This window comes from Ailuropoda melanoleuca, chromosome 2 (genome assembly GCF_002007445.2).
Source record: "Ailuropoda melanoleuca isolate Jingjing chromosome 2, ASM200744v2, whole genome shotgun sequence".
Taxonomy (NCBI): Eukaryota; Metazoa; Chordata; class Mammalia; order Carnivora; family Ursidae; genus Ailuropoda; species Ailuropoda melanoleuca.
Window position 1 is genome coordinate 156321594 of NC_048219.1, and position 12701 is coordinate 156334294.

Genomic DNA, 12701 nt, shown 5'->3' on the forward strand with positions numbered 1-12701 from the left:
TACATCAAAAACTAAGGATGTACTGTATGGTGACTAACATAATAAAAATTATTATATATATATAATATATATATTATATATTAAAAGAATAGGATCGTTTCAAAAGGACACAAGAGCCAAAATGAAAGAATTCCTAATGGCCAAAGCTAGAAGAATCTGAGTAACAACATAATGTGATACTGGAGTATAACCCAAAGAATAAAGTATCAATGAGTCCACTCTGATATAAATAACCAAATAAATAAATGGAGAGGGATCTTATCTACAGAAGATTTCTAAATAACACATGTAGAAATCCCCCTTCCATTAGGCAGAGCTCACTCTCCTCACCCTCTGAGTGTGGGCTGAACTTGCTTCCAAAGAACAGAATATGAAAAGGGGAAAATAAGTTGAGAGAGGAGAAACCCAACAAACACAACTTTAACCAAGTAATAAAGGTCAGCATCACCAGCAATGTTATATGACTGTCATTGCATCCCAGATGCATTCATCAAAACCCACAGATACTCTCTGTTGCAGTGTGATGAGAAGGGGGAGTTTCTTTTGTTGATATTCTCTCCAAAAAACTTTTTTTTTTAAAGATTTTATTTATTTATTCTACAGAGATAGAGACAGCCAGCGAGAGAGGGAACACAAGCAGGGGGAGTGGGAGAGGAAGAAGCAGGCTCATAGCGGAGGAGCCTGATGTGGGGCTCGATCCCATAACGCTGGGATCACGCCCTGAGCCGAAGGCAGACGCTTAACCGCTGTGCCACCCAGGCGCCCCCCCCCAAAAAACTTTTAACTGCAGTCTAATTATTAAAAACAAAACAAAAACACCAGACACAGCCCAGGTTAGAGGATATTCTATAGGCTAGCTAGCTAATACTTCCCCCAAACATTCGAGGTCATAAAAAGTAAGACTCAGAAGCTGTCACAGACCAGAAAAACTAAGGAGACATGACAAAGAAATGCAATATGTATTCTGGATTGGATCCTGGAACAGAAAATTAAGGGAAAGATTGGTGAAATCCAAATAAAGTTTAAAGTTAATAGTAATATACCGGGGCGCCTGGGTGGCACATTCGTTAAGCGTCTGCCTTCAGCTCAGGGCGTGATCCCGGCATTATGGGATTGAGCCCCACGTCAGGCTCCTCCGCTATGAGGCTGCTTCTTCCTCTCCCACTCCCCCTGCTTGTGTTCCCACTCTCGCTGGCTGTCTCTATCTCTGTCAAATAAATAATAAAATCTTTAAAAAAAATAGTAATATACCAATGCTCTTAATTTTGACAAACAAACCATGGGAATTGTACTCATTTGCTAGCACTGTTGTAACAAAGTACCACAAACTAAGTGGCTTCAACAACAGAGAGTTAATGTTTCACAGTCTGGGGCTACAAGCCTGAGATCAAGGTATCAGCAGGACCACATTTCCTCTAAAGATGGCTAGGGGAAGGAATTGTTCCAGGCTGGTCTCCTAGCTTCTGGTAGTTCCTTAACCGGTAACAGCCTAATTCCATTCTTCACATGGCATTCTCCCACTATACCGATCTCCAAATTTTCCCTTTATATAAGGACAACTGTCATACTGGATTAGTCCAGTAATCCCTACTCCAGTATGACCTCATTTTACTATTTATGTCTGCAATGACCCTATTTCTAACTTGGCTGCTAGAAGAAGTTATCCGCCATGGGCCCTGAGGTTTCCTTGTACTTTAATGCTATATATGTCATGAACCCAAGGGCCTGATGTCTCTTTTCGCCTGGGTCATTTTCAGGGTTGTATTTGCTGCAAGCAACTTTAAAGAAAAGGTGATGTCTCCCTCTGGGACAAGAGAGCAGGCTTGCTTACAGCTTGCTACAAACCAGCTGGCTCCCCATATTCAATACTGCTGTCCTATAATGTAATCCACTGCATATGCAAGCTTTCATCTGGGTCTTCCGTGTCACCCCTGCGGAACTTGGGGAGCAAGGGAAAACCAATACAAACATGATGCTCAGTGCTGCTCCATGTGCCACTAGTAACAGAATCTTTGGTCTCTCACTCAGGAGTTTCACATCTTCTGCCAGCTTCCATAAAACAGTAAAAGGCTAACTATTAGTTTGTAATTGGGGCAAAAAAAAAAAAAAAAATCAAATCCCAAACCCAATGTTGTCCAGCCAGCCCCAAAAGCCCTTGGCCCTCCACCTGCCCCAACTCAATCACAGCCCTCTCCCTCTCTATAAAAATATAACTATCCTGGTTTTTATAGTAAACACAAAGTGTACATGCAAAAATACACCATCTGTTTGGGTTTTTTTAATGGATATATTTTTCAACTCTTTTTTTTTTTCTTTTAAGAGAGGGAGATGGAAGGAGGGGCAGAGGGAGAGGGAGAAAGAGAATCTTAAGCAGGCTCCACGCCCAGCGCTGAGCCAAATGCAGGGCTTGAGCTCAACAACCCTGAGGACCACGCCCTGAGACAAAAATCAAGAGTCAAACACTTAGCCAACTGGGCCACCCAGGCACCCCCTGTTTTTCAAGCGTTTTAATCTACAAGTTCTCCCTTCATCCCTCTCTTTTCCTTCCAATTTGCTGAAAACAGGCCATTTATCCTTTAAAATTTCCCAGGATTTTGCTGAGTGCACATGCATGTAACCTACTTATTTTTAACAGCTGTGCATTCTTACATATCAGTCAGTCCCCTACCAATAAACATTGAGTATATTTTCAATTTTTGCTATTACAGTGATGCAGGAATATTTTTAAGCATGGATCTCCAAGAACTTAAGCCAAGCGTTTTTGCAGGACATTTACAGAGGGTCAGACTTTGAGCAAAGAATATTCCAGAATATCCTGCTAATGCCACTGGAATGATGTAAATGAATAGATAAAAGGATTTTTTTTCCTACCTGAAGAAATTAATGGCCTTTTCAAAACCTAAAAAGAACTATTAGTGCATTAATCAAAATTATTCAAACAAAAGGGTAGAAGAAAAAAAAAAGATGAACTTTCCAGTATTAGCATGATTTGTATGTTAATTCTGCAGAAAAAATTAAATCCCTTTTCCAAAAATATCAAATTTTTAACTAAAACTTAGAAAAGGTTTCTATGAAGAAAAATTTATATTAGGAAAGATTAGAGAGACTAGAGTCAGAAATGAAATTCTCATACAACCCAAAGCTGGGGGGCAGGGAGAAGGGGGAGACAGAAGGGATACAGGGGAACAGAGAAGGGAAAGAAGAAATGCTTCTGGTCAGAGCTATTTTTAAAATAGGAGGAAAAGCAATTTAAGGTGAGACTTAGAACTTTCTTAAATCTTTATTGTTCATCCAGAAAAGACAACAGGTTCACATTAACTTTTATTTTCAAATATTTTCTTAGGCAATCAGCAAAAGCTGTTTCTTATTTTTAACTTGCTATTTGAAAGTTTTCTATGGACACTATGCTAAACACTTGACTAAACTCTTCACTTATTCGTCAAAACCCCCCTAATGAATTATATACCAGGAACTCCTTTTCACAGATAAGGAAACTGAGGCCCAGAGAAGTTAGATCACTTGCTTGGAATCACACAGCTTTGCGGAAGGACCAAGATTCAAATCTAGGTTTTTCTCATTCTAGAACTAATGCTCTGACCATTACAGCCCCTAAGCTGACTCTCCCAATTATCTTCTTCAAGTGATATGATCTCACCCACTTGAGCCCACTCTACAGAACTCTTTCCCCTCCTGTAAGGCCTGAGTGACCCATTATTTACATCTATTCAAAAAAGAAATGAAGGAAACTTGCTAAAGTGTATGAACACCATCAACACACAGCTGTGCTGAACTGAATGCATGAAGCCTGCCAAAATAAAATCTCTAAGACATGCACATCTTTAGAATACCTTCTCTGCTAGAATGTGGAACTATTCTGGCAAAATCCATAGTAGCAACATTTCACAAAGCATCAAAAGGATGATTACCACTGCTATGTAGAAAGATAAAATGACCCATGGTCAAATCAGTTTGGGGAAAAAACAAACCAATGTAAATAAGTTTCATCCCTGTAAGACATTTTTGGATTTAATATGCAAATATTAAATGTAAACTTTTAAAATACAATGAGCGGTTTTCTTACTTGTAAACTTTTTTTTTTTTTTCCCCATGGATTATTTACCTCTTGGGACTTGTATTTTGCAGGCTACATTTTGGAAAACACTTTAGAGCCTTCATAAACATTGTGAGAAATGAATCTTTCCTTTGAGGAAAATCCAGTACCTCGTACATAGCAGGTAACCCAAAAATGTTTAATAAGCTGAATGAACAATCCAACATTCTAGTGATGCATTCCTGCTGTAACACAAGCCTAAAGCAAGCTGCGCATTGTCGATACCCAAATCCCAATCTTAAGCATACACCTTTCATTATATGTAACATCCGCTACCATCAAACAAGGTTGCAGCCCAAAGACACATCCAAGAAAATATCCTACCTTAAGCAGAACATAATTTCTTTTGACATCTGACTTTCTTCTTTATTCAATCACATATCCTTCCGACTCCTACGATTTTCATCAATTTCCAGCTAATGTTGAATGTCATTAAATTTAAATTTTAAATTACTGTAACCCAATAGGACACCAAAGCACAATTCAAGCAAGATTCTTAGTGTAATCTACCAAAATTAAGTAGTGGACCCATTATTTAAACCCAAGCATTCTGACTTGAAGATCCATGCTCTTATTCATAACCTTATACCATCTCCTAGTTACGTGTCAAGTCTTGACACTATAAAATTGGGAACCGTGGCACATGAAGGGCAACAAACTCTGCCAGTATTCCTCTACTTCCCTAACAATGACATTTTACATTACACATCATAATCTAACAATGCCAACAAAACAAAATCCAAACTTACCAAATGTTGCAGTATGATATTAGTCCTTTTGAATGAATTAAACCTGAAACAAATGCAGAATACAATGAACACAGTAATGTGGGTAGTCATGTCTCAATGTATAAATATATCTCCTTTTGTTTTACCCTTTTCTAAAAGGTATTAGAAAAAAATGAATTTGGAACAAAAAAAAGGGTAGAGATTCTTTTCCCACTGTATTCTGTTCAAGGTATCTCCCCCAAAAAATAAATCGAAAACCAAGGAATAAAGGAGAAGGGACCTCAAAAAAACAGAGCAACTGAATACAAGAGGGTGGGGGAGGTGGTAAGACTGCAACTTGCTCCCAGGGCATGGAGAAAATTTAAAAAGGTTAGAATCCATTAAAGTTCCATTAGTCATTCGTCTTTCATCCTCCTCTCCTTCCTCCCACTCATCATCATCATCTCCTTCATCATCATGCCAAGAACCAAGTAGCACTATAGTGGATTTGGCCAAATAGCATCTTTGATGACCTCTCCTGAACTCATCTGCACCTCCAACAGAATCATCAGTAAACCAGAAAAAGAGCTCTCTGGGTCTCTCATGCTCTCTCTTCCTGCTGACTTTATTCTGCATTTAACTTGAACATTTTGTCAAATCCTTTCTAGATTTCCATTTGATTTCAGTGGACTTTGAAAATGGATCACCACTCTCATTTGGATGAAATTCTTTGGAAAGAACTTTATTTTCAAAGTAAGGTTTTCCATCCAAATAAAGATCTATTCTGTAACCTTATTTAATATCTTTGAATTCTGTCACTTCAACCTTTGCCGAACAATGCAGTGTAGACATTGGTGGATGAGTGATAAATGTTAACCCAAAAATGTAGGATCTGGGCAATCACTTCCAACCTCTTCTGAAAAAAGTGGTTAGCAGTGTCATATGTCTGTTCCACTTTCAAAATCTCATTGGCTTGTTCAAGTCTACTGCATTCTGTACTTCATTAATATATTCACCTGCTCCTTGCTGTTCTTTTTCTGAGGTCTCATGGGCTCCATTGTGGTTGAAGTTGAGTTCCTTTTTTACTGACCTTGGTGGGGTTGGGAATAGGGGAGGCAAAGGGTGCAGGCAGCAACTTGGTCCAGCTGCCTCTAGTAATATTTTATAAATGGTCATACAAAGCCAATAAAAATATTTACTTAAAATATTTAAATAATACTTAACATATGGAAAATAGTCATGATAGAAATTACAAAAAGAAAGCAAGCTATAAAATAAACATAACACACTTCCAAGTTTGTTTTAAAAGTGTTAGGCTAGGCATACAAAGCTTAAGACACAGCCTGGCAAAAGTTATCAATCAGTAATAACAGAAGTCAAAATGGTAGACAGTGGGGAAGCTGGGAGAGGGCAGGAGGAAATCTGGAGTGGTAGAAATTCTCTCTATCCAGATGATGGTTAGAGGACTGTATATAAACGCAAAAGTTAACTGAGCTACAGACTTCAGAACAGTACATTTCAGTACTTCATGTGAATCACAATTAAGTAAAAGCACCATGCGGGTGGAGAGTGACTAAAAGGGGCATGAGGAGGGCCTCTGACATGCTGGTACTATCATTTTTTCTTGATCCAGGCGCCAGTGAAATGGATATGTTCAGTTTGTGAAAATTCGTCATATTTTTATGCTTCGGGCCTTTTTTTTTAATATATTTATTTGACAGAGAGAGCACGAGCACAAGCAGGGAGAGCAGGAGAGGGAGAAGCAGGCTCCGCAGTGAGCAGGAAGCCCGATGTGGGGCTTGATGGGATCACAACCTGAGTGAGCCAAAGGCTGACGCTTAACCGATTGAGCCACCCAGGCACCCCTATGCCTCGGGCCTTTTTAAAAAGTTCTCCGGGGCGCCTGGGTGGCACAGCGGTTAAGCGCCTGCCTTCGGCTCAGGGCGTGATCCCGGCATTATGGGATCGAGCCCCGCATCAGGCTCCTCCGCTATGAGCCTGCTTCTTCCTCTCCCACTCCCCCTGCTTGTGTTCCCTCTCTCACTGGCTGTCTCTATCTCTGTCAAATAAATAAGTAAAATCTTTAAAAAATAAAATAAAATAAAAAATAAAAATAAAAAAAATAAAAATAAATAAAAAGTTCCCCAAAAGATATTGCTCTTGCCTTCATGCAACTCAAAGTATGAGAGATGCATATAAAAATGTTATTGGGGCGCCTGGGCGGCGCAGCGGTTAAGCGTCTGCCTTCAGCTCAGGGCGTGATCCCGGCGTTATGGGATCAAGCCCCACATCAGGCTCTTCCGCTATGAGCCTGCTTCTTCCTCTCCCACTCCCCCTGCTTGTGTTCCCTCTCTCGCTGGCTGTCTCTCTGTGGAATAAATAAATAAAATCTTTAAAAAAAAATGTTATTAAGATATACTGGGATGCAGGCTAAACAAGTGAAATTTGAGACGTATGAAGTAAGGTCAAAGGTGGAATCCACAGCAGCAGCAGCCTGATTAAGGACTGTGAACATGTACAGATACATATACTATCTGAGGGAGCTCATAAATCACCAACTTACTAATTTTTCCAGGATATTTCGAAATTTTGAGGGGCAACTGTTTAGCTGAGGCATTAAAAAAAAAGGTAATATGCCCGTTGTCACCACTGTAGCCACATTTTAGGTGACTGAATTTATAAAAATATTTGTAATACATCCTTCCAGAGTTCTTACTTTCCTCTTAGATTACATTTAAATTGAATATTACTATCCCCCAAAAAAGGGAAACCACTAATTTGTTTAAATCAGTCACACTTCACATTCCTAGACTAGCATATTTTGAATTTGTCTTACCACAAGTAAAATATTCTTATTCCAGCCCAGTAATTCCATAACTTGTCCGCACATTAGAATCACCTGGAAACTCTAGTAAACATTCCAAAGCCCAGTTCACATCCAAGACCAATTAAATCAAACTCTGGAGGTGGGACACAGGCATAAGTATTTTTGTTTGAAGCTCCCCCAAATGATTCCAAAGCACCAACAGGTTGTCATTAAAATCAATATTTTATAAAAATTAAACTGAAGTGACAGATACTAGCTTATTTAGGGGTATTTCTAAACGGGGAATTTCATATAGACTTTTAAAATCTGAACTATATTTATCCTGAAACACCATTTAAAAAATTTTTTTGAACTTAAAAACTTCCAAAAAGATAAAATTGAATTAAGAAAGAAAAAGTTAAGGGGCGCCTGGGTGGCAAAGCGGTTAAGCGTCTGCCTTCGGCTCAGGGCGTGATCCCGGCGTTATGGGATCGAGCCCCACATCAGGCTCCTCTGCTATGAGCCTGCTTCTTCCTCTCCCACTCTCCCTGCTTGTGTTCCCTCTCTCTCTGGCTGTCTCTATCTCTGTCAAGTAAATAAATAAAATATTAAAAAAAAAAAAAAAAAAAAAAAAAAAAAAAAAAAAAAAAAAAAAAAAAAAAGAAAGAAAAAGTTAAGCACTAAGTCCTTTAGATCCAGAATAACCCTGAATTCCTTAATGAGGCCAGTACCAAAATGCCACTTCAAGGTTAAAGATGGTGCTGCCAGACTGGCAAGTCTTATCCAACAGTTTAAGCACCACCTGTGGCACAGAGACACACAGACCTAGCTTCAAGTCCTAGTTTCATTCCTGAGATAGAGTCTTAGCTCATTCAAATAAAGGTAATGTAAACCTACAAATGGAAGTACACAGCACTGTGCACAGCATTTTAAAGATCCCAAAAGCTCTGGACCAACTGCTACAAAACAGAAAAACCTAAGTACAACTAAGTTCCTTACCAGACTCTATAAAATCATATTAATTTTATTTGTTCCAATTTCTACTCAACCGTTATTTAAAATCTGCTATTAACTTTAACATCTCAAAAATATATTTAGATATTCAGAGTCCCCAAATAATTCTGAATTGAAGGTCTTCTCTTTCCTTCCTGTTGGCTCCAGAACTGCCATCTGGTGGAGGGGAAGAGGACATGCACCTTCCAGCTACAGCCAATTTACTAAATTATTTTAACAGACTTCCTTCAGGTGATGGTCAACTTATCTGCTTGGGGCAGTTGTTCTCAAAGTGTGGTTCCTGGACCAGCACCATCAGCATCTCAGGGGCACATGTCAGAAATGCAAATTGTTGGCCCCATCCCAGACCTACTGAATTCGAAACTGTGGGGTGAGCCCAAAAATCTGTGTTTAACAAACCCTGCAGGCGATCCTGATACACACTGAAGTTAAAAAACAACTGTCCTAGAAGGATGAGAACATCATTTAGGAGATTTCTGCAATTATCCAATAAATCACACATGAGTTTACAAAATTAAACAACTTTACGTGGAACTGTTTAAGATGAGATAATGAAAACAGTGCTTGATGAAGATTACAGCAGAAGTAGGCAAGTTAGAAGGTGAATAGAACAGAAAATCAAGCCCTAGGCCAAGTAATTCAGGCATGAACTGATGAACAGCAGCTGTAGAAACAAAGGAATGATTAGGAGACATTATGTAGTTAAAACCTAATGGAAAAGAAAAGAACTTTGTCAATAACAATTCCAAGAATTCAAGCTAGGATAGCTAAGAGAATATAGGTACTGAAAAGGCTGGCAAGGAAACTAACTGGTTTGTAGAATGAAATATGAAGTCCATTTTCAGTTTCTTGAGGCTGTATTGACATAAGTGGAAACGTTCAACAGCAAGTAAAGAGACTGGAGTTTGAAAGAAAAGTTAGAACTGAAGCTATGTCACAAAGTCACATGCATAGATAATCACTTAGGCATAAGAACGCCTCAGCTGTCCTTGAGGAATGAAAAAGCTGCAGCGGAAAATTAGTGGCCTGAATGCTGACTGGGTCTACTAATGTACTTTGGTCAGCTATGTTTTAAAACTAGACATTTAAAATCAAGAGACTGCACCAAAAAATTCAGTTTCCCAGAAAAATTAGTAGTTATAGAAACCTTGGGTCTACATTCTACAATGGCAACATCTGCCTGGGGCTGAGAAGCCAGCTCCTTTAGAGCACTTTCTCTAGCTCACTAGTTCCCTACTAGTCCCCAGTGCTGTTGTCTAGCCAGCATTACTGAATGCTTCCTTCTTAGCCTCTGCACTGGGGTCTGTGACTCTTAACACAGACAAAATATAACAGAGAATCAAATATTGAGCCTTCGGAAACAACCATGTAGAAGAAAAAAAGGCAGCTCAAGAAGCAAGCACGGAAGCAATGTAGTTCAACAGAGTATAGAGCAGATGGAGAAAGGAGTACTACTAACAACTTACAAGATTGACCTCTTTGAAGAGCCTCCCCTGACCCTTCTCTTTCATTTCTAAATCTGACTCTGTCATACTTGTATTTTTCCTTTAAGACACTTATCAGAGTTTGTAACTAAGTATTAGTTTTGTTTAAATATTTGTTTCTTGTCTGCTTTCTTTTGGGACTTCGAGGGCCTTAAGAAACAATAGCAAGTAGTCCAGGTTGGCTACAGGGTAAAAAAAAGTGCCTAGAACTTCCAGAAGCTAGAATATAACACTGAGTATTGTAGAATTCATGAAGTAAATTAGGGCCAAATCTTTGAAATCGGGCTGGGAAATTTTTATTGAATTCCGTAAGTAGGAGGACACCTCTAAGAACTTCTTAGCAGAACGGCAGGCCCTGAATTGAACTGTAGCAAGATTAACCCAGCAATCACACACAGAAGCTATTCAAATTGGGAAGAAGTACACCAATCAAGTTTCTGAAAAATGAACTAAAAAATTTGAGAGGATTTAAATTTGAATCAGCAGGAAGAGATAAGGATTGGGAGTGTGGGAGAACTTAAATAACTTTTAAATAATAAAATAATAGCTTCAAGAAGAAAGTGCAGATGAGTACGGGTTACACTTACATGTAAATTAACACCTGAGGTGCAAATGAGACATTCAGGTGGTTGTGACTTGCACTAGCATTTAGAATACATCAAGACCGGACATACAAATTTGAGTTATCTTCAGAGAGGTAATTTGGGAACTCCCCCCAAAATGCCCAGGGTCTGTACTGGCACCACCACAAGATAAGAATTAGTGGAGAGGTAAGTGGGAAAGACAGTGCCAGAGAGCCAAGGGAGACCAGAGTTCAAGAGGGATTGCCCAACAACGTCAACGTTTATTTCCTCTCAAAAACACTCTGTGGCACCCTATTCCTTAATACAATTGTGGGTTAGGCTGTTATAGACTAGGTAACACTGGCCTCAGGTCTCTCCCTTGCTAAGGCGATACCCACTCCAAAGCCCTGGAAAAGGCATACCTGATCAAAGGCCCCAAACTGCTCCAGGACTCACCTGATCAGTCTGCACCTTGAGGTGAGGGGTGGAATAAAGCCAGCCTGAACTCTGGGGATGACAGACTCTTTTCCAAGTCAGTTAATTTTGTTAACAGTTCTTCCCAATCTGTTTCTCAAATAATTTGGTATTTGCTCACAACTTCAAAAAGCAGCAGCAATAATGACATGTGATTTTCTTAATATTTGCCATGTCTGTCCCTGAGCTGTTCAGAGACACACGGACAGCTAATTTCGAGGTATTAAAAAAAATGAAGAAGGAAAGCAACTCTTCCATTTTTCTTCACTGGCTGAGAACCAGGTCTGTGGATACAATGTTAAACAAGCAGACGCTTATCTCTAGAGACGTAACTATTCTTCTTAAACCAAAGAAACATTCCCATCCTTTTCCCCCAAGGCAAACTCAAAGGCTAAAGAACCCAGCAACTGAAGTTATGGAGTAAATAGGATGGTTCTTCCTTCAAGTAGTCACACCTGCTACCTGAATGCACATGGGCAGGCAATAGGCCTCAAGACTAACTCATCCCAGCTTCCTAAACTCAGGACTACCAGATTTCCTTAGCAGAACTCAAGCAGCAGTCAGTAGCACTTTCAAGAGTTAAACACAATGTTTGCACACACACTCCACCAAGCCACGTTATGTGCCCACAGCACTAGCCTGAAAGGTCCACACACCTGGATTAAGGCTGGAGCCATCCGGCAGAACTGAACAACAAAGTCACACCACGAGCGCCGGTGCAACAACTGCCAAAGCAGGAGCGGTTGCTAGCTGCACCAAGCATACCACAAAATTCCTCCACGCTGAAACCCTGCGCGTCCCCCAAGCTATACTCAGCTCTGAAGAAAGGAAATGGGGGTCAAGGTGAATAAGAGCCTGAATAAGAGCCAGCGAGGCAGAAAACGAAGGGGATGCTGCAAAGGCGCTAAACGCAGTAAGAGCGAAACACAGACAGGGGCCGGGCTCGGGTCTAAGAGCTGCGCCTCCAAGCGTCACCAGAAACTTCGAGGCCAGGCCGTCCCCACCGGCGCGAGAGCCTCTGTCACCTTGGCGAGCGTAGCCCAGGAGCCTGCGCTAGACAGCTCTCTCCCTCGCTCACTCACCTCGACATAAGCCTCCACACCTGCTGCAGCCCCATGGCAAAGACACCCGCCCACCTAAAGTAGTAGGAGGCGGTGCACCCGAGAATCTCGTGGCACCTCACGTCAGACCCACCCACCGCCGCCCCGCTCCTCCCCGCGCCGCCGGACACAGATGACAAGTCCTCCAGGCGGCCAGAGAGGCCCACGACGGGATTGTCAGCGGCGCGGCGCTGAGGGGCGGGGCGAGAACCGCTGCGGGAGGAAATGGGTTGAGGACTGGGGGTAGAGGGTGGGGTGGGGCTTGGTTAGGGGGCGGAGCGGAGGCGGAGGCGGAGGCTGAGGCTGAGGGCGGGGTGGGGCAGGACTGATGGAGTGACGGTGAGCAGAGCCCGGCTGACTGGGAGAAAAGAAATTGTTCCCTAGAGGGGTTCCTGGGTGGTTCAGTAGATTACGCATCAGACTCGGTTTTGGCTGGGATCAG

The 12701-nt window shown here is 41.0% G+C and overlaps 1 protein-coding gene and 1 pseudogene across 11 annotated transcripts in view; both read right to left on the minus strand.

Annotated features, from left to right (window-relative positions):
* The window catches only part of HIBCH (3-hydroxyisobutyryl-CoA hydrolase), a 114255-nt gene extending 101801 nt beyond the window's left edge, over window positions 1-12454 (minus strand). For 9 of the 11 annotated variants that reach the window (XR_004623528.1, XR_004623526.1, XR_004623527.1 and 6 more), the window contains exons 1-2: window positions 12242-12454; window positions 4861-4903 (exon numbers count right to left, since the gene is read on the minus strand). Coding sequence is in view for 4 of the 11 variants with exons in the window: in XM_034654858.1 (XP_034510749.1) it covers window positions 4861-4903; window positions 12242-12276 (78 nt within the window). In the remaining 7 variants the exon portion in view is untranslated. Of the gene's footprint in view, window positions 1-4860; window positions 4904-11141; window positions 11444-11815; window positions 12208-12241 lie in introns of those variants that run through there. The other 2 variants (XM_034654854.1, XM_034654855.1) reach the window with 2 other exon arrangements.
* On the minus strand, window positions 4968-5994 carry LOC105234929 (annotated as a pseudogene).
* Window positions 12455-12701: the final 247 nt, after the last annotated feature.